Genomic DNA, 27,739 nt, shown 5'->3' on the forward strand with positions numbered 1-27,739 from the left:
TGGTGCACACAGGGCCACTGTCTCATGAGCTCCCCAATCACTTTGCAGATGGTGCCTGATCTTGCTCTTGGGAAGAGAGGCTCTGATGAATAAGCGGACTGTACGACCAGGGATAGACACAGCCTGAAGGGCCATCCCAGGCACAGCACCGTGGCATGTGCACAGTACAAGCCAACCATTCCCACTTGCATACAATTCTCACAATTTAGTATTTTCAAGACCCACAAATTATAAGAGGGGGAGGCAGACATATATGACCTTGAGAGCAGACGCAGAAATTATCACAACAGATTCAAATTACCTGAATATATTCAATTCAGCTTAAGAGAACATGTAACAATATAATATATCTTAGAAAGATTTCCATAAGAAATGTTTAAAGGGGACATTGTCTTTGGTACGTTAAAGGGTGAAGTTCAAACATCTGGAATATTTACTCTGCATAGTATTTTCTTCCATGATGTTTAGTGGAATGATATGTGTGTTACAGTTGAGTGTGTGTGTGAAGGAAAACGTGTGTGCAGAGATGGGTGTGTGTGTGAGGGAAAGTATGTGTGAGGGAAAGTGTGTCTGTGTGGGGGAAAGTGTGTGTGAGAGATAAAGTGTGTGTGAAGAGTGTGTGTGTGTGAGGGAAAGTGTTTGTGAGAGCGAAAGTGTGTGTCAGGTAAAATGTGTGTGTGGGAAAGTATTTCTGTGTGTGGGAAAGTGTCTGTGAGTCAAAGTGCATGAGGAAAAGTATGTGTGAGGAAGAGTGTATGTGAGAATGAAAGTGTGTGTGAGGTGGTAATGTGTGTGTGTGTGGGAAAGTGTATTTGTCAGGGAAAGTGTGTGTGAGAGAAAATTGTGTGTGAAAGGAAGTGTGTGAGAGGGAAAGTGTGTGAAGGAAAGTGCGTGTGAGAGAAAAAGTGTGTGAGAGGGAAAGTGTGTGTGAGGGACAGTGTAAGTGAGACAGAAAGTATGTGTGAGGAAAAGTCTGTGTGTGGGAAAGTGTATGTGTCAGGGAAAGTGTGTACATGAGAGGGAAAGTGTGTGAGGGAAAGTGTATGTGAGAGAGAATGTATGTGTGAAAGAAAGTGTGTGTGAGAGAAAATTATGTGAGAGGGAAAGTGTATGAGGAAAAGTGTATGTGAGAGAACATGTATGTGAAGGAAAGCGTGTGTTTGGGAAAGTGTACGTGTCAGGGAAAGTGTGTGTGAGAGAAAATTGTGTGTGAGAGAAAGTGTGTATGTGAGAAGGAAAGTGTGTGAGGGAAAGTTTATGTGAGAGCAAAAGTGTGTGTGAGAGAGAACGTATGTGTGAAGGGAAGTGTGTGTGGGAAAGTGTATGTGTTGGGGAAAGTGTGTGTGAGAGAAAACTGTGTGTGAGGGAAAGTGTGTATGCGAGAGGGAAAGCACATGAGAGCAAATGTATGTGAGAAAGTGTGTATGAAAGGGAAAGCGTGTGAGGGAAAGTGTGTGTGAGGGAAATTGTGTCTGTGAGGAAAAGTGTGTGAATGCCAGTGTGTGAAGGCATCTGAAGGTGTGTGTGGGGGTAGAGCCATAGTGAGCCAAGAGAAATATTGGGGGCAAATCCTTAGAACAGTTCCTCCGCCTTTGGGTGCCCAGGAAGAGAAGGGAGTAGCCTCAGGGTCAGGGAGAATGTCTATGCGGGCACCTGTCATCAGTTCAGCCTGTGCCCGCTCTCTCTGTAAGGTGTGACTCACCCATTCACCCATTCTGGCACGCCATCAGGGTGTGCAGAAATAGGAGGGAAGAAAGCAGACAAGGGCAGATGTCATCACTTTGTCGATGGTTGGTTTCTTCTCCTTATGTAGCTCAGGATTCCCGTTTCAACCGAAGGCTAACTTCAAAACTAGGACCTTTGCCTGCGTGCTTGATCCTAAACCTACCTGTGGCTTAGGATGTGATTTTCTGCAGATGTACGTTAGTGGATTGGTGACACAATACTAGTATAAAGCACTTAATTACCATTTTGCTGAACTATGAATCAGTGTGTTGTTATTTGCATTTTCACAAAAAATGTTCATGTCTGGAGAAATATTTTAGGGCTTTACTCTTCAGTGAAGGACTTTAGGTAAAACTTCATCGAAAGGAGGGTGAATTTTAAAATCTATACCCTTGTCTCTCACAATGCCTGCACATTCCATGACTAGGCATGTTCCTCCTGGCACCTAGTGCACAGGCCAGTGACCTGGCCTCAGCATATGGCCCCTCCCTGCACCTCTCCAGGCCTCACACGCGCTGAAGATGAGAAGACTGAAGCTGGGCATCCACAGGCCCATCTGTGCCCACCCTGTGCAGGGGGGCTGGGGCAGTCTCAGGGACACCGGAAAGACACCTGGCCGCTTGGTTCTGAGACACGAATCCGCTGGAAATGGCATGCTTCATCCGCCAGGGGGCAGGTAACATGCTAAATGTCAAAGCCAAGGTAACGTCTTCTCATTTCAAGGACTATGCTGAGCTAAACAAGACCAGCTGATGAATAAGGCAAGGAAACAGCAGGGGCACCCCATCCAGGGCCTGGCAGGCCGGAGGGACTGGGCTGAGGCTGGCCTGACAAAGGCTGCCCATCAGTGCTCACATTTTCACTCAAATGTAACACCCCCAAAGATGACTGAAGGCACAGAGTTGTGGGGCAGTTGTTGGCAGGGTGGGTAGGCCTGGACATCAGGATCCTTTTACCTGCCCAGAGGGTCTGCAGGGGCTTACTGTGGGGACCACTCCTGTCTCTTAGGAAAGGGTACCCCAAGATGAGAGACTGCTAGGTAGCTAGGGTTCCGAGCAGCAGTGCATAAAAACTGTGCTCCCAGACCTCCACCCCACCCTCCCTGCACAGCCATAAGCTGGTGGCTGACCCCCCTCATGTCCCAACAGGGATAGAAAGTACAAGAACATCAAAGACTTCAGCACAGCCACATCGGAGACACCTTCCTTGCAGCTACTCCCAATGACCAAAGGAACCTGCTGCCCAAATCTACATTTGGGCCCCTGTATGCGGGGGACAGTAGGGCGTGTATAGGAGGACAGGATTGCAGGACACCTGGGATGAGGTCTCAGGTGGGGTTAGGAGAGGACTAAGCAACTGCAGTAAGGCGATACCAGCCTCTCCACCTGCCATTAGCCAGGCTGGGGGCTTCTCTGGGACTCAGTTATGCCGTCTCATTCTGAAAATTGCCAGGGCACGGATGTTGGTGCAAAGAGAACAAAGGCTGGGGGCATCACCCACGAGGCAAGGCTGGGTGTGTGGCTGGCGTGGGGGCAGTGCACACAAAAGCCTCTCATCTGGTGTGGGAGCTCATCTTATCCTGCAGCCCCATGACCAGCTCCTAGTGATACCCCAGATGCCTGGGGTAGGGGCATAGAGAGTGGGGTACACAGGGGTGCCACTCACCCAGGCACTTCTACCCAGAAGGTCAGGGCAGCCTTTAAATTTACCACTATGGCCTCTGCCTCTAGTCGGATTTTATAAACAAAAGTCAGGATGTACAAGTCGCAGCAGGCACCCACTATGGGACACCAGAGCTGTTCCTACAGCCCGCCTTCAAACAGGGGCCTAGGACAGGAGGGGCACCCGCGTCAGTCCTAGCCCTGCCCCACTTTCCATCAATAGCCACTTTCTCGGCCCTGTGGGGGCTGGGTGTGAAACCCACACTCCCCAGGAGGCTTGCTCTCAGTAGCCGACCTGGTTACAGTCTCTCAGACGCCCTTCCTGAAGGGCGCCGATGGTCATCTCTGTTTTCCTGTGTGTACAGACCCAGGAACCACTTTTGAGTCAAAGAAAACATGTCTAGAAAGCCTAGCCCCCTGTGCTGGCCTGACGTGCCAGCCTGCCTCCATCTGGTCTGTCTACACCTCCATGTGGGTCAGCATCTCAGGCTGACTCTCCACCCGGCCCCACTGCTGACCCCAGCCACCACCTGTGGGCCCTTCCTGGGCCCAGGCAGCTATGTCTGACACCTGAGGGCTAGGCCTTCTCTCCCCGACCGGCACACTCCCCGGGCTCTGACCCCTGGGCCACGGCAGTTCACTTCACAGCTTCCTCAGACATTCCTCCACCTTCCCAACTGAGGCGAGTCTTCTTTCTCAAGCTCAGAGCTGCCTACTTAGCACTTAGCTGCCTTCTAGTTGTGCATCTCCAAAACTGGGGTCTGCTTCTGGGCTGCGCACCATGTGACCCTTTCCTCGCACATTCGTGGTGTTGGATTACATCGTGACATGTCTAGAGGATCTTTAGAAGGGAGAGGCAGGGAAATATTTGGCCAAATGTTCACCACAAATATGTCTGGGCTCTAAAATCCCGCTTCGTTTATGGAGGAAAGATCCCTCTGAGGAACACCGGGCCTCCATGATGCTGGACAGGGGAAATGCCCGTCCGCATTTCAGTAAGGTACTGAACTGACAAAAAACAGAGCGATCTTTCTGTGGTGAGCTGTTTTTCACAGAATCCCTGCCTCCCTGGGGAGGATGGCATGTCCCTGTCCATCGGCATCAGGCGCGGCCACATGACAAAGAAACGTGGCAGCAGTGGCAGATGCGGGTTCTGACAGAGACTTTGTGAGGCAGCACGTGCTCCGATACACTACCTTTCCCTCTGCCACAAGATGGGTGACACCCCAGAGAAGCTGTTCCATGAGCCTGGACCCCAGAGTAAAACTGACGTGATGACCATGATGGGCACGTAGCATGAACCGGTCATCACGGTGCTGATGACTGAGATGTGGGGGGCATTGGTTATGTGGCATAACCTGCATATCGTGACTGACACTCCCTAGGACCTGGAACACGGACCCAGGGGACACCCCAACTCAGGGCCTTTACCTCCCCACGGCAGCCACAGCACACACCTTGGCATGGGTTACCACCTCTACCTAGGAGCCCTCTTGGATTGGTGTCCTGTGATGCACCTGGAGGGACTGAGCTGCCTGCAGACACGTCCGTGCGTCCTGAGCCGGAGTTAGTTCTGAGAGGCTTCCCAGGGAGACCACGCCCCACAGGATAGAATGAGGAGCAGGACCTCGGGACTCTGTCTCCACCCTGTTGGCATGGTGCCTCCAGCAGGCGAGGCGCATGTGGCATATCTCAATCTCAGCTGTATCTCCAGGAGTGTTCCGAAAGCATCTCAAATCTGGGCATCATTATCCACAGCCTCTGCTCTGTCTAGGGGTCAATATTTTCTAGTTTTCAGGGAGAAAAGAAAACCAGGAGAACGCCAAACAAAATCACTATTTCAGGGTTCAAGCTTCAGGGCTGCACCTTACGCAACTGGCCCAGGAGGTGAATCCAGAAAAGAGTAATTCCAAACACAACCCTGAAATGTCTTTTCTGAATTTACACATACCTTACCAAACAAACATGAAACACATAGTTGCCTGACTTCAGCAATTCTGAAGCTGGTGTTCACATTACAGTGGATTGTGGGTGCTGGGGATTGTTGACAATGGAAATCCGTCTACAGGGCTAAACAGCCGGATGGCGGCAGTCTCTGCCGGCCGGCATGTTGGGACGACTCCCCTTTGTAATTCTATGCTCAGAACTATGCTCAGATCGCTGCCAGGCTGGCTGCAGTGCCCCTCCCTTTCTTTCCTCCCCTCAGATGCCCAGTCACCTGCAGCAAGAACCTTCCAGGTGGCTTCTGCTCCACCAACTTCTTTTTAAAACTGATTCTATGTTCTTCCTTCTCATCCCAGCTTCCCAGACTAACGCAGTGTAAGAACTTGCTGACATGGAATTGGCAGGTGCCATCAGTGAAAGCCTGTTCTGAAAGAGGAAGCCTGGCAGATCCTCCCTCCCACCCCTGCCCACTGTGCCACCAACTGGGGCAGCTGTGCGTGCCTCTAGGTCCCTGCCGGTGTCAGATATGGGCCAGACCTGTGCTCCCTGCTTGCTTTCTACTTTGGGCCATGGTTTCCTCAACTGTCAGCTGGGAGGAGCTCTCAGGTGGCTGAGGACCGAGGGCAGGGACCTCAGGAGAGGGCCTGGCCCATGACACCTGTGTGCTCAACAGGGCCTGCCAGGGGCTCTCTTCCCGAGGATGAGCCACAGGCAGCTGCATCCTCCCCTGTCGACACACGCCCTTCAGCCCTCCAGCTGGAATGTGCGCAGCTCAGAAGCTAGAGTTCTGTTTTCAACATGATCCTTTTTCTGTTCCAGGAGGATCTCAGTCTCCATTTTAATCATGTTGCGAGGCACCTGCTTTCCTATCTAGGGCTTGACATTAAACAGTCACAAATAGAACCAGTCCTAGGTGAGAAAACAAATATATAAACATGACTTCTCAAATGTTTCTACAACCAATCCTCCCCAGATAGGACACTGAGTCAGCAGCAGGACAATGGAGGTGTCATGGCCCCCCAGCTGCTGGGCTATTGCCCCCTCGGGCCCTCTTCCACGAGTTGCCTCTGAACCAGGGCACAGGAGTGCTGAGCACCTTGGCTCCCAGGCACCCAGCAGGGTTTTGACGCACCTGCTTGCTGTGTGGCTGCCAAACCTCCCCAGTGTAAAGCCAGACGTCTGTAAACGAGACGGCACTTCACAGTTTACACCATGTTTGCACATGTGACTCCCATGATGGGCAGAGCCACCCAGTCCTGAAAGTCTATGTTAATTATGCACTTTTGTCACTAGGCATTCCATCCTACCTATGGGCGCCTGATGTCAGAATCTGCCTAGAACCGAGGAGGTTTTATCTTCCAGGGAATCTCACTCAACCAGACACACTCAGAATCTTCCACTGGGTGTTCTTTGGAAAAACTGCCTCTTCATCCTCTAACCACCAGTTGGAGCATCCAGGATTTCACCTGGAGGTGTGGGGACATCCTGGCGCCACCCTAGCTCCTCTGTCCCTGCTGGTCTCTATGCAACACTCAGGGGTCAGCAATCCATGACCCCAGTGGTCGGAAAAAAAAACCAAAAGAAGAATACTAATTCAGACATGTGGAAACTATATGACATTCACATGTCAGTGCCCATATTGGAAGTTTTATTGGAACACAGACACCCTCATTCCATGCATTGCCTATGGCTGCTTCGGTGCTACAAAGGCAGAGCTGAGAATGGTCCTTCAAAGCCTCTAGGCTTACTGTCTGGCCCTTCGTAGAAGGTTTGCTGACCCCACCCTTAAGGAAGGAAGTCCTGCAAGGCAGCCAAGGGGCATGAGTGGGTGGATGAAGGGGCAGCCCCCACCCTCCTTCCCTGTCTGCTGCCCCATGAGTTGCATGGACTCTGGCTCCAGAACAGCTACATTACTCGACGAAGATGCTGGATGAGTGAGGGCTTGGTTGACACCACCATTTCGGATTCAACACCCAAGTTCCAACTAATTGTCAGTGATTTCATTCACGAACAGCTTTATTCCATGTGTGCTTTGAGAGCAGCAGTCAATGTGATTGACTGTGATTGAGGGTGGTACCCAGTGGCTCTGTCTCTAGGGGTGTTATTAATTTCTTCTCAACATCGAATGCATTAAAAAAGCAGTCATTTAAGGTCCTCATTATCCTTCTTTGCATTTAGTAGCCTAATATACAACGAGGACACTCCCAAACTAGGGAGCTGTGAAAGTCTTGGAATGTACCTTTCATGCCAGCATCTATTAGGTGACTACGAGTGCACACGGGAAGCTCAAGCACCGTCCCTGCCACGGGTCACATGCTCACTTGGTCATTACCAGGATAGAGGCAACCACAAACACAAGGTCCCAGAGCAAGGCCTGCCCTGGCTTGGGAAGCCCATCACGCCAGCAGCAACCAGGGAGTGACCCTGCTCTGCTGCTCACCTGCTAGTCCTGCAGTAATTGCACAAACAGACACGGTCCTGCCTTCAGCATAGAGAGGAAGCAAACCTACCAGAGAAGCAGAAAGAAGGGTGGGCAGGAGGGAGACAGGGCTGGCAGGATGAGAAACAGACCCCCGGAAGGGACGGAGGTGCCCCTGTGGACGTGCCGGTAAAGAGGAGCTGTCGCTGGCCAGGTGGTGAGCTGCATCCTGGGGCCCAAGGCAAGAGCAGGTTCAGGGGACACCACCTGTAAACATCACCCGGGGTTCTACACTGACTGTGGCATAGCACAAAGTCCCCAAGACTTCTGCATATCTGGTTTCTTCGTTTGTAAAACAGGAAGAATACCATGAATCTACTTCAATCATTCCACAAAGGTAAGAACATATTTCATCTTAAAAGAACATTGAAGCTTTTTACTTTTTAATACAGAATGCAAACTGACAACGAAGTGTTGGTTCTTGAGACATTTTGACTGAATTTAGCTCTTTGAAGGTGCCTGATAGAAAGTGTGCAAGAGCGACAATTAGCTCAATCAATGCAGATTGGCTCCCTCATGCTGAAATGTGACTTCAGCTGCAAGAAGAGTTTTGTTCACTCTAACTGTGGCAAGACCAGAAAAGATTATGCCAACCTGAAAATGTCCCTCAGTCCTAATTACTATACCAAACCTGACTTTCCCACATTGAGTCCTGCATCGAGCCCTTGATCCACAGCAGAGCTCGAGGGAGCTACGCACAACGCACATGCAGACAGGCCCGAACCCCTATTTGCAGTTCTTTAGGGGAGTGACTGATCATAGCCATTCTTTCCCACCTAACTTACCCGGAAAACCCTTTGGCAGGAAACCAAAGTGCACTTGAAATGTGTCAGCCCGACCATACGTGTAAAGAGAAAAACAGATTTCTTCCCTCCAAGTTTTGTGTTGTCCTTTTGTTTTCACATTACTGTTAAACTGCGTGAAAGAAACCACCTGCAAAACCACAGTAAGTTCCCTTTTGTCTGAGTCTAGCTGCTTTGCCAGCATCTGCCTGGCATCTGTCTTTAGGTAGCACACCTGGCCTCCCCACACCTTTCCACGCACATTTCCAACAGAGAAACAAGTACTCTTGAGGGAGGATTGAAGCTAATTTGTCTGAGTTGTACATGTGACAGCAGACCCCACCTCTATCACGAATTACGTGTGTTTCTTATACTTTCCGATTATATTCCAATACAAGTAAAGGACGAGCAGGCACAAACATGGTAGGTGGGAGTGTGACATTGTGTATTTGCACCAGTAGTTTAAAAATGCTACCCTAACATCTCCCCCAAAGCATCCTGTGAGCAGGGGCCCAGCCACAGCTGTGATGAAAGTTGGGCATCAGCCTGATTTGGGCTCTTCAAAACGGGAGCACAGGCATCCTAGAAAAGTCTCTCTCAGATGGTCAGTGTTTCTCAGCTTGATTATGACTTGAAGGTAGCTGGCACCCGGCTACCCAAAATCATTTCATTTTAACCATGAATGAGAAGGCTCTAATGTGGTGTTAATGGAAAACCACAGATATATTTTTAAGTACAAATGATGCCTGTACTTTTCCTGAAGGACTTTGTGACGTAGACAATCTTTAGTCTGAGTGGGACAGGTGCTGACTGCTGACACCGGGCTGAGGTTGTTCGGGAATTGGTGCTGGGTCTGGGCTGAAGCACCTTTGCCTGTCCCAGAGGGAGAGTGGAACGAAGGCTTCAAGTTTGAAAGTTCTTGCTAGGAAGGCCTCATAGGGACATATGATGAGGCCATACTGATGTGCAGGAAGGTAAGGTAACTGGGAGTTTGGTTAAGTACAATTTAAGGATTTTTAGGGGAAAATGTGAATTCTGTATACATGATAAGAACAACAAACAAGCCATTCTAATGAGAAACCTGTGATGGATGCACTTGGAGTACTAAATCACACTTCTCACTGTCTCCCTGACTCAGGAAGTCACCACTGAGCTGGCCCACAAAGCTCAGTGGCCCCAGGCAAAGTCATGTCTGGCAAGTATGGCTCTACATGACATGAACAGGTCCCTGAGGTTTCCCACACGGGTGCCTGAGAGAGGGGTAGAGAAAGATACACTGGACAAGACAGTTGGGGATCTTGAGTCTAAGGATAAGGCTGGAGCCTGGAGCCCAAAACCACACTCAGAATGGGCACAGCAGGTGGCTTACCAACGTCTGGAATCCCGAACAGAGGGAGCCCTTGGAGCATGAGCGATGAATGCAGGACAGAGAGAAGGAGGTGCTGGTGCACACTGGGAAACCACTGACAAGAGGCGTGACTCCCAGCGGTGGCCTGGCCCAGCACACAGGAGCCTGGACCTGGGAAGGCCACAATGAGTATGCAGGTACATGAGGACACGGTGCATCCACACCTGCCGGTGGGGCGCCGGTTGGCTCCACACGGCAGTTCTGCTAGTGGCTTCTGTAGCCAGCACGTCTGCACAGTCTGGCTCAGAGGTACTCACAGTGGGACTGAGGGCACCCAGTCTATGATCAACCCCCACCCACAGTGGGGACCTACCCCCGTTGTTTAGAATGCTGTCGCCAGAAGGCAGGAGCACCCAAGTTAGGCTAGCAACCCTATCCGGCATTTCCCAGATTTTTCACCTATGGTCCTGGCATTACGTTTCTTTTCCCCTCAAAGCAATCCAATTTGGATAATAAGTGATGTGGCCATTGGTCCTGATCAATCAACCCCTTGTTTCTGCTGTCTCTTCCCTCCTTGTCTGTCCTCTTTCTCTCCCTCCCTTTTTTTTTTTTAGAGTTTATGCATTTATTTTGAGAGAGAGAGAGAGAGAGAGAGAGAGGTGCTCACAGAGGGTGTCTGGTTGGCTCACTCGGTGAAGCGTCCGACTCTTGGTTTCGGCTTAGGTCATGATCTCACGATTCAAAAGTTTGAACCTCAAGTTGGGCTCTGTGCTGCTGGTGCAAAGCCTGCTTGGGATTCTCTCTCTCTTCCTCTCTCTGCCCCTCCCCAATGCTCGCTTGTGCTCTCTTAAAAAAAAAAAAAGATGCTCACAGAGGCACCCACTGTCCTCTCCACACTGAACAGCTTAGTGCATTCATTGATTACCTACCATGTGCTAAACACGGTGAAGGATACAAAGATTTATGTCCTGGCTGACAGCCAGCAGGGGCTGTAAGACAAGAAAACTGTAATGTTAAGGGGGAAGCAAGCACTGTTTGCGTGCCTGATTTTACACCCCACAATGGCAACATGATGGTTCTCGTGTCAGGCACTACCAAAATGTTTTACATGGATTAACCTCACATAGACCTTCTCCTATTGACTATTTTTCTCCAGTCAGTTACATTTTGAAGTCTTAAAAACTAGTTTCAAATTTCTGCAGATTTCCTACTCATTTCATATGTTTGCCTTTGACACAAACTTTTTTTCTTAAAAAGATCATTTCTCATTTCAAAACTTACTTTCTTAAGATATATCCTCGTACAATATAATGACATTTAAAAGCATAGTTGTAGGGGCACCTGAATGGCTCGGTTGAGTGTCCGTCTTTGGTTTAGGTCATGATCTCACAGTTCGTGAGTTAAAGCCTCACATTGGGCTTTCTGTCAGCACAGAACCTGCTTTGGATTCTCTATCCCCCTCTCTCACTGCCCCTCCCTGGCTCACAGCGCATGAGCACTTTCTCTCAAAAATAAATAAACATTAAACAAAATAGAATATAAAAGCAGAGTTATAAAACTCATTCCAAATCTTACAACAAACCAACAAGCAAACAAACAAACCAGGAAACCAAATTTAGCAGCATTACTAAAAGTATTATTCACCATGACCAAGTGGAATTCATCCCAGGAATGCGAGTGTGGTTCAATAATCAATATAAAACATCACATCAATAAAACCAAGGAAAAAGTCTATGATCATCTTAAATGATACAGAAAAAGCAGTTTACAACATCCAACACCCTTTCATATCAAAATTTCCAGAAAACTAGGAGTAGAAAGGACCTTTCTCAACATGATAAAAGGCACTTATAAAAATCCACGGCTAACTTCAATGGTGAAATACTGAAAGCTTTTCCCTTAAGATCAAAATCAAGCCAAGAATGCCCACTTTCCCTGTTGGTATGTAACACTGTTCTGGAAGTTCTAGCCTGAGCACTTAGGCAAGAAAAAGAAATTAAAGGCATATAAATTAGAAATAAAGAAGTAGAATGATCTCTGTTTATAGATGACACAACCCTATATATAGCAAAACCCAAAGAATCCACAAAAAACCTACCTAGAACTGATAAATGGGTTCAGCAAAGTTGCAGGGTACAAGACCGACATGCAAAAATCAGTTGTGTTTCTATACATTAGCAATGAACAATCCAAAAATGAAACTAAGAAAATAATTCCAGTATATAATAGCATCCAAAAGGAATAAAATGCCTAAGATACTTTTTTTTTTCATTTTATTATTTTTTATTTTTTGCATCATTGATAAGTATGCTCTTTAATCCCTATTCCCTACTTTCACTCCATCCACTTCCCATCTGGTAACCATTAGTTTGTTCTCTATAGTTAAGAGTCTGTTTCTTGGTTTCTCTCTTTCTCTTTTTTCCCTTTGCTCATTTGTTTTGTTTCTCAAATTCCACATGAGTGACATCATATGGTATTTGTCTTTCTCTGACTTATTTTGTTTAGCATTACTCTCCTCACTCCATGTCATTGCAAATGGCAAGATTTCATACTTTTTTTTATGGCTGACTAATATTCCATTGTATATATATACAGCATCTTCTTTATCCATTCATCAATTGATGGACACTTGGGCTGCTTCCATAGTTTGGCTATTGTAGACAATGCTGCAAATATCCTTTGAATTAACGTTTCCATTTCTGGGGGGTAAACAGCTAGTAGTGCAACTGCTGGGTCATAGGGTAGTTCCATTTTTAATTTTTTGAGGAAGCTCCATATGGTTTCCAGTGGCTTGCACCAGTTTGCATTCCCACCAACAGCGCAAGAGGGTTCCCTTTTTGTCCACATCCTCACCCACTCTTGTTTTCTGTGTTGTTGGCTTGAGCCATTGACACGTGTAGGTGATATCTCACTGTGGTTTTGATCTACGTTTCCCTCAGTGATGTTGAACATCAGTGTGTTGGCCATCTGCTGCTTCATTGTTAGTGTATAGAAGTGCAACAGATTTCTGTACATTGATTTTGTATCCTGTGACCTTACTGGATTCATTTATCAGTTCTAGTAGTTTTTTGGTGGGGTCTTCAGGGTTTCTGTATATAGCATAGCAGTTCTTCTGCAAATAATGAGAACTTTACATCTTCCTTATCACTCTGGATGCCTTTTATTTCTTTATGTTGTCTGATTGTTGTGGCTAGGACTTCCAGTGCTGCGCTGAATAACAGTGGTGAGTGTTGCCTAAGACATTTAACCAGGGAGATGAAAGACTTGAACACTGGAAGCTACAAAACAGTGTTGGGAGGAATTAAAGAAATGGGAAAACATCCCAGGTTTATGGATTGGAAGACTTGATACTGGTAAAATGTTAATACTACTCAAATCAGTCTACAAACTCAATGCAATCTCTCTCAAAATTGCAATGACCTTTTCTCCCAGAAATGGAAAAGATAATCCTCAAATTCATACAGAATTTCACTGGGCCCTGAACAGCCAAAGCAATCCTGAACAAAGTTGGAGGACTTTGTTTTCAAAACCCACTACAAAGCTACAGTTATCAAAACGGTGTGATTCTGGCATAAAGACAGACACACAGAACAACAGAAAAGGACTGAAGATCCAGAAATAAACCTGCACAATTATGGCCAGTTGACTTCCAACCTAGGTTTCAAGACTATTTAAGAAGGAGAAAATAATTTCTTCAACAAATGGTGCTGGAAAAAGTGGATGTCCCCATACAAAAGAATGAAGTTGGACCCTTACCTCACACCAAATACAAAAATTAACTAAAATGGATCTATGACCTAAATATAAACACTAAAATCAGAAAACTGTTAAAACATAGATGTAAATTTTCATGATCTTGCAGATGGCAATGATTTCTTAGATACGACACTAAAAGCACAAGCAACAACAGAAAAAAATATATAAACTGGGCCTCATTAAAAATAAAAACTTTGGGGTACCTGGGTGGCTCAGTCGGGTAAGTCTCTGACTTCTGCTCAGGTCATCATCTCAAGGTTCATAGGTTTGAGCCCCACAATAGACTTTGTGCTGACAGCTCAGAGCCTGGAGTCTGCTTTGGACTCAGTGTCTCCTTCTCTCCCTCTGCCCCTCCCCTGCTCATTCTCTATCTCTCTTTCTCAAATAACTAAACATCAAAAAATTAAAAAAAATAAAAACTTTGTGCATCAAAGGACACTATCAAGAAAGTAAAGGGACAACCAACAGATAGAACAAAATACTTGCAAACCATACACCTGATAAGAGTCTAATATCCAGAATATATAAAGAACTCTTAGAACACAATAACAAAAAGATAAAGAACCCAACTTAAAAATGGACAAAGGACTTGAATAGGCTTTTTTTTTTTCAATAAGCATGTAAAAAGTTCTCAACATCAGTAGTCATTAGGGCAATGCAAACCAAAACTACAATGAAATATCACTTCACAGTCATTAGGATGACTATAATAATTAAAAAAAAAAAGAAAGTAACAACTGTTGGTAAAGCTGTGGAGAAATTGGAACTCTCATACATTACTGGTGGATATGTAAAATGGTTCAGCTACTGTTGAAAACTGTTCAGTGGTTCATCAAAAAGTTAAACACAGAATTACCATATGACCCTGAAATATACTCAAAGAAATGAAAATATCTTACACACAAAAACTTGTAAACACGTGTTCATAGCAGCACTATTTGCAAAAGCCAACAGTATACTGGAAACAGTATAAATGTCTATCAACAGATGAATGGATAAGCAAATTGTGGTATATCCATGCAGCAGAATATTATTCAGTCTTAAAAAGGAAGCAAATTTTGACATATGCTACAATATGGATAAAATCTTGAGGATTTTATACTAAGTTAAATAAGCCAGTCACAAAAAGACAAATACTATAGAAGGTCCCTAGAGTAGTTACAACCATGAGGACAGAATGTAAAATGTCGGCAGGCAGGGGCTGGGGGTGGTGGCAGAACGGGAGCCACTGTTTCACAGTGACAGAGTTTCAGATTCACAGGATGGAGGGGTTGTGAGGACTAACAGTCAGTACATATAAACTGTATGTTATATGTATTTGAGAATAAAAAAGATGCATACTATAGGATTCCACTTATACAAAATATTCCGAGTAGACAATTCCACAGAGAGAGAAATCAGACTAGTGGTTCCAGAGGATGGGAGAGGCTGGAACAGGGAGAAACTGTTACATGGGTGTGAGGTTTTACTCGGGGTATGGAGATGTTCTGGAACTAGGCAGAGGTAGTGGAATGCACAGCACTGGGAACGTACTAAATACCACTGAATTGTTTGCTCTGAAACAGTCTATGTGAATTTCACCTCAAAATAGTATTTAAAAAAATTAGTTCCAGAACTTTTCAGAATCTGTGCTAGTATCCGTTCTCATTTGTTGCTGTTGTTGCCCTATCCCACCAACTCTCCCATGTGCTTTCCTACTTAAATGTTGTACTTTAGGGAGAGATTGCATTCTGCCTGCATCACTGGTCACCGAGATCCTCTGGGTTGTGGTCTCAGAAGGTCAGAGTCTCTGGACATGCAAATGTGTTCTCAGTTTGAGAACTAAATGCTCACTCTGTTACCCAGTGTGGTGTGCTAGGCTGAATGAATCCCAGTTACGTTTTCTTTAGTCTTTCTGAATAAGCCATAGGGAAGGCTCCAGGACCCTTGATTTCAAGTGGAGTTCATGGCCTATTGATTTGTCACTTCCACAAGACGTTTCTTTAAAAAATAGACAATTATACTATTAAAATAATTATAATTGTAATTCCTCTTCTCGGTGATATCTTTGAGTGTCAACATACCTTGAAGATAACTTCATTGGATATTTTTCCCTAAGGGACTTCAAAAATAAAAGACAAAAAAACCTTTTTTTCATCTCTTACTTTTAGGAAAATCTCTCTCCCTTTCTATCATAGGATCCCAGAATAATAGCCAACGTTTATTGAGCACTTACTATATATCAGACACTGTTTTAAGCACATTATGATACTACTGTCATCCCTGTCCTAAAGATGGTAGGATGGAGGGGCCTGCCTGCCTGCCTGCTCACTCAGTGGGGAAACCAGGACTGGAACTTGGCTGAACAGAATACATCCCCAGTCACCGAGCCCTCTGCCATGGTGGCACACTGCCCTATGTCCCATCCTGGCAGGAAACAGAGCCAGAGAGATCCCAGAGTCATTCTGCCCTCTTCACTCTCCAGGTGAGAACACCGGCCTGCGGCTAATTCTGGGTCAAAGCTGTCTACCAAACCGTGGTTCCTCTACTTGACAATGAAGGGGCGGGTCACCCTTCTCCTGGCTGTCCCTTCTGTTCATTTAAAGTTAACTCAGGCATTTCTTCTCTTCTGCTCCGTGCACCATTGTCCCCACCCCAAAACACACATGCAGAACACATTCATTACCTCGAATGGGGTCTTGTCAAGCCTTCCCTATAACTGTCTCGGACCTGCTTTGACCATTTGACACTTAGACAAGGTCTCCCAGACTCAACTGTAACCCAGCTGCTCCCTCTGAGGTGGTTGTTTTCATTCTCAAAAGTCCCAGGAAGTGATGATATTAGCTTAGGTCAGGGGCGAAGCAGTAGACAGGAATCCCACACGGTAGGCTCTGTACCTGTGTGGCCCACAGGAGGTTGGGGCTGGGCAGGGGAATCAAAATGGGCTTCAAAAGAGGGGGTGGGTAACCACCACGTGACAAACATTTGTAGAGCACTGACTTCAAGCCATGCACTATTATAAGCACCAGAGAAGCAAGTGAAATGAAGCAAAGTCGGTACTGCCTGGGGAGACAGGCGGTCAACAAAGGTGAGGCACAAGGTGAGGTTAGTTCAGACCCTCCCACGGAGGCCCTAGTATGGTGAAGCCAAGCAGGAAAGGCGCTGGGGGTGTGTGGCTGTGGAAGGGGTGCAGGCAGGATGACCAGGGGAGCTTTCTGAGGGTGACACCTACTGAGGCTGGGGGGTGTCTGGGTCCAGGGCTACAGGCAGGTAACATTTCTGCGGGGCAGGTGCACATACTTGCCACCTCGCTGACTTGAACAACTCTAGTGCTGAATTTCAAATTAATTTATGTCCCAAACTGTTGTAGGCCTTAGATTTCATCCCTTTCTTGGGTTTAGAAACATCAGATGTTTTAAAGTCACGTAGAAGAAATTTACTGCAAAGTATCTTTTTTGTTGTTGTTTTTGTTTGGTTTTGGGGTTTGCTTGTTTTTGTGTTTTAAGTAGGCTTCACGCCCAGCATGGAGCCCAACACAGGGCTTGAACTCACAACCCTGAGCTGAGATCAAGAGTCAGACGCTCAACTAACTGAGCCACAATTTGATTTTATCAATTTTGGGGAAAATTCTGTAAGGTCAGATACTTGTCTAACAGTATCTGAAAGCTCTTCGAGAATTTGGGCCCAGGTGTGAACCGAGGCACCTAGAAACACCTGAAAATGTATCCCAGCTCTAAGGACAGAAGAAGCCTTCACTTAGGAACATTCAGCTGAATGATGAGCTGGGTTACCTTTCAAGAAGCATCTGCATATTCATTTTTAAAGTAAACCGATATGGTGCTCTGAGGTAGGCAGGCTGTGATTATTCCTTTCAACGAACAGACTGAAGCTCAGAGAGGCCGAGCTACAAGGCCAAAGGGCAACAGCTAATAGAGGGCGGATGTGGGTGCACATCAAATCTCCAAGGTCCCGGGACTGCTCTCCAGGCACCAGGCCAGGGTCCAGAGTCTCTTTCCCACCCCATAGGCACCTGCCCTCCCTGGCCCCTTGTAGGGTAGATGGTCATTATGGATGCCTTCTGCTCAGGGGACCCCAGGTTCTCAAGGTGCCCCAGGATCAACGCATGCAGGCCAGGATTTGCCACCTCTCAGCCCACCCCTCTGCACCCCCACCGCCTTCTCTTCATTCCCTGCCTCACTAGGTACACACCTACTGAGTGGCAGGCCCTGCCAGGGGTGCAGGGATACAGGAAAAGGAGCCCAGAGCTGACAAGGCAGGAGGGTAAATCCTGAGCAGGGGTGCACTGCTTCAGGGCACAGCTGTGTGGAGAGGAAAAGCGCACTGCTTCAGGGCTGCTTCTCGGTGTAGAATGGGTGACTAGCAGGTTCTGAGTGATTTTTATTTTTGTTCAAACACAGAGAGAACGCACATTAGCTCTGTTTGGAAGGAGGGAGGGAGGCAGGCGGTGGCGTGTGAACTGGGCTTGAATTATTCTCACAAAAAAACGCTGAGATCTGGGAATCTGGGGTTTCCTGTGTTTGGCTGGATGATACAACCAGTGAGCACACATCTCAGAGAGCCTGAGGGCAAATTCAGGGCCGACTTTATTTCCTTAGCCTGGCATTTTTGGGATGCTTTACAAGTAGGAAAGTACTCATGGGAGACCACCAAAGGATGACACAGACACAAGGGTCCACGTTTCACAGAGGCCATTTCAGACAAGGCCCGCATGAATGGGATGAAACGATCAGGCCTGCCCTGGGTGCCACAGGTTAGCCGTCCTCTCGAGGCCCACCCGGACCACCCACTTGTCCCCCAAAGCACAGTGAGATCAAGACGTGGTGTCGCATCAGGATCAGGAGTGGGTTTGTTACCTCAGTGTCGGATGTCCGGCACACAACACAGACACGAGTCCCTCAGGAAGGGAAATGTGTTGCTGGTAACTATCTCAGAATTTGAGTGCATTTTTACTGAGAGCAAAAGGGACATCTGAAGTTCCTCCCAACCCAGAGATCCGTGAATCTGAAGCAGGTTCGGGGAGACGGAAAGCAGAATCTCACTGTGTCCACTTTGAAGTCGCTCCGCGAAGCTGAGAAGCCCCCCCACCCCCAGCGCCCACAGCCGCCTAAAGCTCAGCCAGTTTAACACAGCAGATTCGTAAGCTATTAATTATGCACAGTTTCAACTGCATTTAACTTGATTTTTTAATTATATGTTTTAATTCTTAATTAGACACCTTAAAGTATCAACTAAACTTTTTAAGTCGAAGTGCTGTGGGTAACAGGAGTAGAGTGTAATTATTACACCAAACACTCTGTAATCCAGCTTCACGGGAAAAAGGGGAGACAAACCCAGCACACTTTCTGCATTTCGCACGAAGAAATACAAAGCCGTGTGTCTCACGCTTTTCCAAACCTGAAAGGCCCCTCTTGTTTTACTCGACTGCGTTCGTTACCGAAATCGACGGAGTTCCAACCCACAAATCAATCGGTATTTTCTTTAAGTACAACTTCTTTGTCTTGAGCGCCCTAGTTGGCCGGTTCGCCCTCCGTGCCCAGCTAATAAAGAACAAGACTACAGCAACCGCCGCACAGGTGCTTTTAGGCCCCCCCCCGCCCCCCACCCCCGCACTCCCTTCAGAGCCTAGCCCTGCAGACCTGTCTCGAAAAGCACATTTTTCTCAGAAATATTCATGAGGTTAAGGCGAAAGTTTGCTAAACTGATCTTTAAGTGACCGAAGAGTCAAAGCTTCCTCCCCCCCGGCAGCGGCGGCCCTCAGACCCCCTTCCCTGCCACCCACCGGCCGGACCCTACCTTGGTGCCGGAGCCTTTGTCGGCCGCGCTGAGAGCCATGGTGGCGCCGCCTTTGTCCCGACCTCGGAGGAAAACGTTCCCATAAAGGCCACTGTCCGGCGCGCGACTCTCCCGGCGCCCCGCCCGCCACGCCGCAGCAGGAGCCGGAGGCGCGAGTCGGGCGGACCCCTCCCCGCGGGGCGGACCCCCTCCCCTCCCCTCCCCGGAAAACCCCCCTCCTCTGCTTGGAGCAGACAACCACCTCTGCTTGGAGCAGACACCCCCACCGCGGACCCCCTCCCCCTGCAGAGCCCCTCCCCGCGGGGCGGACCCCCTCCCCCTGCAGAGCCCCTCCCCGCGGGGCGGACCCCCTCCACCTGCGGAGCCCCTCCCCCTGCAGACACCCTCCGTACGAGGCGGACCCCCTCACCCGGCAGACCCCCTCCCTGCGGGGCGGGCCCCCTTCTCTGGCCGACCCTCTCCACTCCGAGGGTGGCGGAGGGGCCGGGAGGCCTGCGGGGCTGGGGAGCCGCTCTCACCTCCCGCAGGCGGACCCAAGGCACAAGTGCCCTCACCTGGGCGGCAGTGGGGGCGGGGGCGCGGGGCTCCTCCCTCCGAAGCGGGTGGGAGTGGGGGTGGCGGGGCGTTTGCTTTTACTTTTGTTCTCACAAAGCCTCGGGACCTGGAATAGTGTTCTCAGACCAGTGGCTGCATCGGATTTCCCCCAGTGTAGACAGACTCGTACCTGATTTCCACTGGCACAGATGGACTAGCCTTCTCTTCCCGTCCAAGAGAACACATTGGCTGAGGGGATGCTCTCCCAGGGGAGCTGCATTGCAGTTGGGGGTGGGGGGTTGTCTCACACAAGAACCAGTCAGGTCTCTAACCCTGCATCGTGCCTTCACTGGAAACATGGGCACTGGTTCATCCCACCCAATGCAGGACAAATGTGCTCATTTAGGGATAACGTTCAGTTGTTCAGAGAAATGAGCAGCTTTGGAGGGAAAGGCTCCTGGCCACAGGTTCCAGAATAAAGAAAGGTAACGAGGGCAGGGATGAGTTGCCCTCCCTCACCCATCACACTGGCCTTTTTGAATTCTTCTGATTGTCCCCTGCCTCAATCATCTTCTCTACCTCCTGGAACCTCCAGCCCTGTCTCAGTACTTGGGGACCTGTATCCCTAAAGCCCCCTAACCATCCCTGCCTCATCCTCCTCTTCCCTGCTCTCCTTGTGGGAGTCCTGCCCATGATGCTTCAGGAATAGGAGCCATGCTTTATTATTATTTTAAACATTTATTCATTTATGAGAGACAGCACAAGCAGGGGAGGGGCAGAGAGAGAGAGAGAGACAGACAGACAGACAGACAGACATAGAATCCGAAGTAGGCTCCAGGCTCTGAGCTGTCAGCACAGAGCCCAATGCGGGGCTCCAACTCACGAGCTGTGAGATCATGACCTGAGCCTAAGTCGGACGCCCAACCGGCTGAGCCACCCAGGCGCCCCCTAGGGACCATGCTTTATAAACCTGTGTGGTCCCAAAGCACCTGCCGGGACAGAGCTCTGGAGTGTTGACATGTCTCCAGAGCAGGCGACTTTGTCCCTGGTGAGCTCCTCCAGGATCCAGAAGCTGGCCTTAGGGGAGGTTGACAGTGCCCGGGATGCCTGGTCAGGGTGCAGCCCCAGAATCTCACTCTTACTGGAGGTTTTGGGGCCTATCTGTGAAGCTCACTCTTCGACATCTGTTGTGCAAAAGGAAAGCAGAGCCCGCACAGGAACAGCCACAGTTTTTAAGAATCTGGTTCCTTCTTTGTTGTGTATCCATAGAGTCAGGAGTGTTTTCTAAGTTTTTTCCAAAAATTCTGAGGTGGCTTGATTTATTCTCAAAGTACTCATGGATCACCTACTTTTGGTCAATCATTGCATGGCCCAGTCAAGCCCCTGGGGGTCTGATATTCCATGGAGGGAGACAAACAATAAACCAATGAACGGAGAATAAAGCACAATAAAGCAGATGGTCCAGGTGAGAAGACTGTACAGCGACCAGAAGAGAGTGTGGGAGGGATCTGCTTACTTCCATGTGTGCAAAGGCTCTGGGGTGGGAATGGTTCTGTGCGCTTGAGGAAGGAAGGCTTTGTACCGGGGAGCACGGTGAAGGGGGACAGATGCAAAGCAACTGAGACTGGAAATGCTGCAGAAATAAGTAGGTCATGATAATGGGCTTTGTTTTATTCTGAGTGTGGTGAGAAATCACTGTGGAGAGAATGTGGGAAGGAAGTGACGTTATCTGATTTTTACTGCAAACATGTCACCCTGTCTGCAGTGTGGAGACCACAGCTGGTCAAGGCAGGGAGACCCATCAGGAAGCAACTGCCATAGTCTCAGTGAGAATGATGGGCTGGGTTGAGGTGGGAGTGACAGAGGTTGTGAGAAGTGGCTACAGTAAAGGCAGAGAGAGCTGGGAGGACAAGCTGACAGCCAGATCCCTGGGAAAGGAGTCAGGGAAAGAACAGCTGAGTTGGACAGTGGCCTGTACCGGCTACAACTAGCATACTCTCCTGCTTGCAGAAACCGGAGACTGCAAAACTACATGCCTCGGATCCCTTGCATCTGAGACTACAGATGTACCTGGTTTTGCTAATACACGCACCACACGACACGTGGAAGGAATCACGGGAAGTGGTGTCTCTCATAGTGGATTGGCGGTAGAAGTGTTTGGTTCGCACGGGTGCTGTAATATGCCCAATATCTCATAATACATCCCTTGCCGCTTACATTAGCTACAGTAGATTCTAGTGCCTGTAGTTAAGAACCAGCACCAGAACAGCAATTCAAGGATTTGAGGCCTGATCAGCAGGTGGAGGTTGGCCCCCTTGACTGAAGTGTGAGAGACTGGAGGAGAAGCAGGCTGGGGCGGAGAAGGCAAGTTGACATGGAGACACCTGTTAGATGTGTGGGATCCCAGAGCCAGATAAAAAGATCACAAGAAACCTACAGACCAATATCCCCGATGAATGCTTGAAGACATGAATAACTTGAACAAAACTTTAGCAAATGGAAACCAACAGCATATTAGAAAGGTTACACACCATGAACCAGTGAGACTGATTCCAGAAACGCAAAGGTTCTCCACACCAGAAAAACCTATGGAGTGCGTCAGATGAACAGAACAATGACGGGGGTGGGGGGAGATTATCTCAACTGACCCAGAAAAGATAGTTCAAAAACCTCAACACCATTTCATGATAAAATCTCTCAGAGAACTTTGATTAGAGAGAAAATCCTCAACATGGTAAACGGTATTTATGGAAAATCCAGTTAACATCATTTACAATGGTGAAAGACTGAAAGCTTTCTCCCTAAGCTCAGGAATAAGACAAGGATGCATGTTTTCGCTACTTCTATTCAACATTGTGCTGGAAGTTCTAGTCAGAGGTGTTAGAGATAACAAAAGGAAATAAAAGGCATTGGAATTGGAAAGGAGGAGATAAAACTATCTCTATTTATAGTGACATGATCCGAGAAAGTTATTTGAACTAATGGATGAGTTCAGCAAAGTTGCAGGGTACAAGATCAATACACACAAATCAGTTGTGTTTCTATACTCCAGCAATGAATAATTTAAAAGGGAAATTAAGAAAATAATTCCATTTATAATAGCACTTAAAAGAATTTAATACTTAGGACTAAATCTAATCAAGGATGGGCACCTGGGTGGCTCAGTTTGTCGAGTGCAGACTTTTGATCTACACTCAGGTCTTGATCTCTTGGGTCATGAGTTCAAGCCCCACCTTGGGCTCCACACCGGGCGTGAAGCCTACTTAAAATGTAATCAAGGCAGTGAAAAAGTTATATGCTGAAAACTACAAAACATTGCTGAAAGAAATTAGAGATGATCTAATTAATGGAAGGACATCTGCATGTTCCTGGATAGGAAGACTTAACTATATCAAGATGTCACTGCTACCCAAACTGATCTGCAGATTCAACACAATTCCTATTAAAATATCAACAGCCTTTTTTTTCTTAATGGGAAAGCGGATCCTCAAATTCCCATGAAATTGAAAGGGTCCCCTAATAACAAAAACAGTCTTGAAAAAAATAACAAAGTTGGAGGACTCACATTAATTTACTACAAAGCCACAGTAATTAAAACTCCTATGGTATGGTTCTGGCATAATGACATACATATAGACCAATGGAATAGAAGAGAAACCCCAGAAGTAAACACCTGCATATATGATTAAATGATTTTCAACAAAGGTGACAAGAACATTCAATGGTAAAGGACAGTGTTTTCAACAAATGGTGCTGGTAAAACTGGACATCCACATACAAAAGAATGAAGTTGGACCCTTGCCACACGCCATATAAAAACTAACTAAAAATAGATCAAAGACCTAAATGTGGGAACTAAAGCTATGACATTTTCAGGAGAAAATGGGGATAAATCTTCATGAGCCAAAAACACAAGCTACATAAGAAAAAATACGTAAATTGGACTCCATCAAAATTTGAAACTTTGGTACATTAAAGCACACTATGAAGAAAGTGAAGACAACCCACAGAATGGGAGAAACTATTTGAGAGTCATATATTCAATAAGGAGTTAGTATCCAGAGTATAGAAAGAACTCCTAAAACTCAACAATAGGGACAAACAACCTAGGTAAACAACAGGCAAAGGAGTTAAATAGACATTTCTGCAAAGATACGCAGAGGGTTAGTGAGCCATGAAAAGATGCTCAACATCGTTAATCACTGGGGATATTAAGTCCAAACCACCGTGAGATACCACTTCATGATCACTAGGATGGCTATGAAAAGGAGAGGATGGGTAATAAATGGAGGTGAAGAATGGAGAGATTAGGCCCATTGCACATTGCTCTTGGAAATGTAAAGCACTTCAGCCTCTGTGGGGAAGGGCAATGTTCTGGAGCCAGATGGTGGTGATGGTTGTATCAGATGCAAATTTACTAAACATTACTGAATTGTACACTGTAAAGTTGCTGAAATGGTGAATTTTATGTTATGTGAATTTTACCTCACTAAAAATAAATTTCAAATAGAAGAACTGAACATGAAAAGCAAAACCTTAAAACTTAAAAAAAAAAGAGAAGATTAGGATGAAATTTGGATAGGGAAGTATTTCATAAATGCCATGCACGAAGCCTCGACTGTGAACAAAATGATTGATATTTGACTACTTTAAAATTAAATGTAAATTTCATATTGCTGGGTGATAAATTTGAAAGATAAGCCAGAAAATGGGGGATGAATCTGTTTTAGCCAACTAATGATCAGGATCCAGAACACAGAAAGAGTTCCTAAAAACTAAGAGAGAGAGAGAGCGAGAGCGAGAGAGAGAGAGAGAGAGAGAGTCAATCTAATGGAAAATTGGGCAAAGGTTAAGAATTGGCATTTCAAAAGATTAAACCCTAATGGTTAATGAACCAAAAATGCTCACACTTTCTAGTAATTAGGAAAATGCAAGTCTAGACAAACTCTCATGTTTGCCATTTAACAAAGTAGTTATGGCCTAAAAATATGTAAAGTGAAAAATAGTGTTTATAAAATACAGTATCAAGCTAAAATATTTAATGTTTTAGAATACTAAGGTGTAAAAATCCCAAGTATTTGGTGTTTGCTGAGAGTGTTGATAGTGAACTACAGAGGATGTGGAAAAGAAACTTCACATTCAGGAAATCCCCCAAAGGCACACACACCTGACAGGAACACTTGCAATGTTCAGGGGCTCACGCAGTCCTCACGACGGCACTATCATGCCAGTGGCAGAGGCACCTTAAATGTCCATCAACACGGGAACAGAGAAGTAAATTGGGCGCTTATACAAAGGAGCACAACAGATTAAATGAATGAATACAGAGAAGCCTCCAAGGCCATGGTGAGTAAAAAAGACAGCAAGTTACAAATGGATCAGAATGGTGTGGGGTCATTTAGGTAAACCCAAAACGCTCTGGATTGTTTATCAGCACATGCCCATGCTGTTACAGCATAAACTCGTGCATGGGATGTCACACACAGGTTAACGTCTGGTCAGATCTCCCTGTGGCCCATGGCACCTGTAACGCCTCTTTTCTGTGTGGAATCTTGCCCAGTGAACCACAACATTTGCAGCGAATCGTGGTGTCGGGGGTTCTGCTGTGGAAGCTCCAAGGGCTGGGCTCTTGACTCAAATTGGTTTTCAACTTTCAATTTTTATTGTATTCCACATTTGCTTCTGCTTTCACTTTGAGGTTTAATCAGACATTACCTTGGGAAATATGCTGGCCACGGACAACAGTCATATGTGAAACAGCTGAATGGGCATCCTGGTGAGGCAGGGTGGATGGAGCTTGTATCAAGCGAGAATTCCATAAAGGAGCTGCCCTCTTTGTGCATCAGTGCAGTCGCGGTGCTCGGGGAGCCCCTTGCAGCAGAACGCTATGCACCTACAGGGCGTGGTGGAAATTCTCTGCAATGGAAGTTCCACTCACAGGCCAAAGGGAAGCCTGTGCAGGGGCCAGCTTGGGTGCTCTTTGTGGAGCAGCTGTGTGCACTGGGCGTAGCCTGAACAGGCCAGTCCCATCCTGATTCAGCCCTTGGTGCCTTCCCTCTGTCTCCCTTCTCTTTCAGGCTCTCTCACACTGCTGGCATTCTTCTCGCCCTCCCTTCCTGGCCTCAGACATCCTCTGCACTGGACCAGCTTGCCTTTGAATTTTTATCCTTTATCTCTCAAGAGAAAGGAAACGCAGGCCGCGGCAAGCAGAGGGAACTGTGTTTAGGAGTGGTATGGATACTGCTCATTCATTAACCCCACCAGAGCGGCCATGAAGTGTGCCTCCCAGGGAAGCAGCAAGAGAGGAGGACTCTGGACATGCAGTGGACAGATGGCAAGCCTGCTCTTAGAGGCCTCCTGTCCCAGTAACAGAGATAGCCCTAACCAAATGAAAGATGGGGGACAAGACGGGGAGGGCATGGCTGAGATCCAGCTGTAGATATGTCAGGCTAAAGGAAGAGAGGAGCTCACTGCCCAGAGGTTAGAGGTCAGGCCCACTGCACAGAGGGAACAGCAGGCACAGCAGCCCTGAGGCAGGATGAACACAGTGCATTCCAGGACTACAAAGGGGTGGTGTGGGAGGCAGGGGACATGGCCTGTGCGGCTTTGGGGCGTCCCTGGAGAGATGACCGTGGCTATGCATTGGCTTTGTGTGGCAGGAAGAGGAAGTGTCTGGTGAGTGGGCAGGGGATCCCCTGCTGACCGTGCCATGAGACTCCACCACTAAGGGTCAGGGCCCTGGTGGGCTGTGGGCCACAGCTGCATTTTGGCCTTTGCTGTTTGAGCATTTAGGTTCTGTTGTTTGAGCATTTAGAAGTCTTCAATAAAGAGATATTTTTGAGCATGCTCTAAGACCCAAATTGGTTATGAATTCTGCCCTTCTTCATTTACTTGGGTGTAGAACATTTTAACTGTTCATCCTTTTTATTTTACAGATACCACTTATATTTAACATCTGGCTGGTTCATTTCATTTTATTTCAACCCATTGTTATTCCAATAAGTTATAGTAAAGTGACAGAAAATATTAGCTTTCCAGGTGAATGTTTGCACAGTCAGAAAACAACAGAAAGTGGCCAAATGACTGTGGCTGCCCTCATGACATGGAGCACAAGCACACTGTCCTCATTCCTGGAACAGGGCTTCTGCTTTGAATCTGTCCCTGTTCTTGATGCGGGCTGGCCAGCTGACCCCATCCACAGGTCATGGAGCACACTGGGAACGGTTCTGTTAGCTGAAAGGGCTTGTCTTCCAGACAGCCCCCTTCACAGCATACACGGAACGCTGAGCAGAAATCCTTATGTCCTAGGCTTCCCCACTATGCTTCTCAGAAAACTCTCCAACATTTGCTCCTTGAGGACAAAGTAGGAAAACAAAGACGACCAGCCACTACTTGTTTGAAGCAAAAGTAAAAGTTGTACTAAAGTAAAGAGCCACTAGTTTAAAAGTTTTGCTGTAGTATTTAAATGTTTTTTTCTCAAATGATCGGCAGTTTGTATATAAATATGAAAACTCCAAGACCATTGAGACAAACATTTTTAACATCTTGAAAGTTTCTAATATGTTAATTTGCCAATTCTTTGGAGAAACAAAATTATACCCCTCTATCATACCAGGGCAATCATGGAGTGTATGAATTAAAATTGTTTCCAGTTTAGAAATAGTAAAAATGAAATATAATGACAGGGTTTAGAAAATCCACCTGTTGTAATCCTGCA

The 27,739-nt window shown here is 47.0% G+C and overlaps 1 protein-coding gene across 1 annotated transcript in view; it reads right to left on the reverse strand.

The window, feature by feature from the left end:
- The window catches only part of PLEKHG4B (pleckstrin homology and RhoGEF domain containing G4B), an 80,938-nt gene extending 61,377 nt beyond the window's left edge, over positions 1–19,561 (reverse strand). The window contains exon 1 of the mRNA XM_047848431.1: positions 19,489–19,561. Within this exon, the coding sequence (XP_047704387.1) occupies positions 19,489–19,527 (39 nt within the window). The 5' untranslated portion in view covers positions 19,528–19,561. The remainder of the gene's footprint in view (positions 1–19,488) is intronic.
- Positions 19,562–27,739: the final 8,178 nt, after the last annotated feature.

The sequence above is a fragment of the Prionailurus viverrinus genome, unplaced genomic scaffold, assembly GCF_022837055.1.
Source record: "Prionailurus viverrinus isolate Anna unplaced genomic scaffold, UM_Priviv_1.0 scaffold_63, whole genome shotgun sequence".
In the NCBI taxonomy this organism is placed as follows: domain Eukaryota; kingdom Metazoa; phylum Chordata; class Mammalia; order Carnivora; family Felidae; genus Prionailurus; species Prionailurus viverrinus.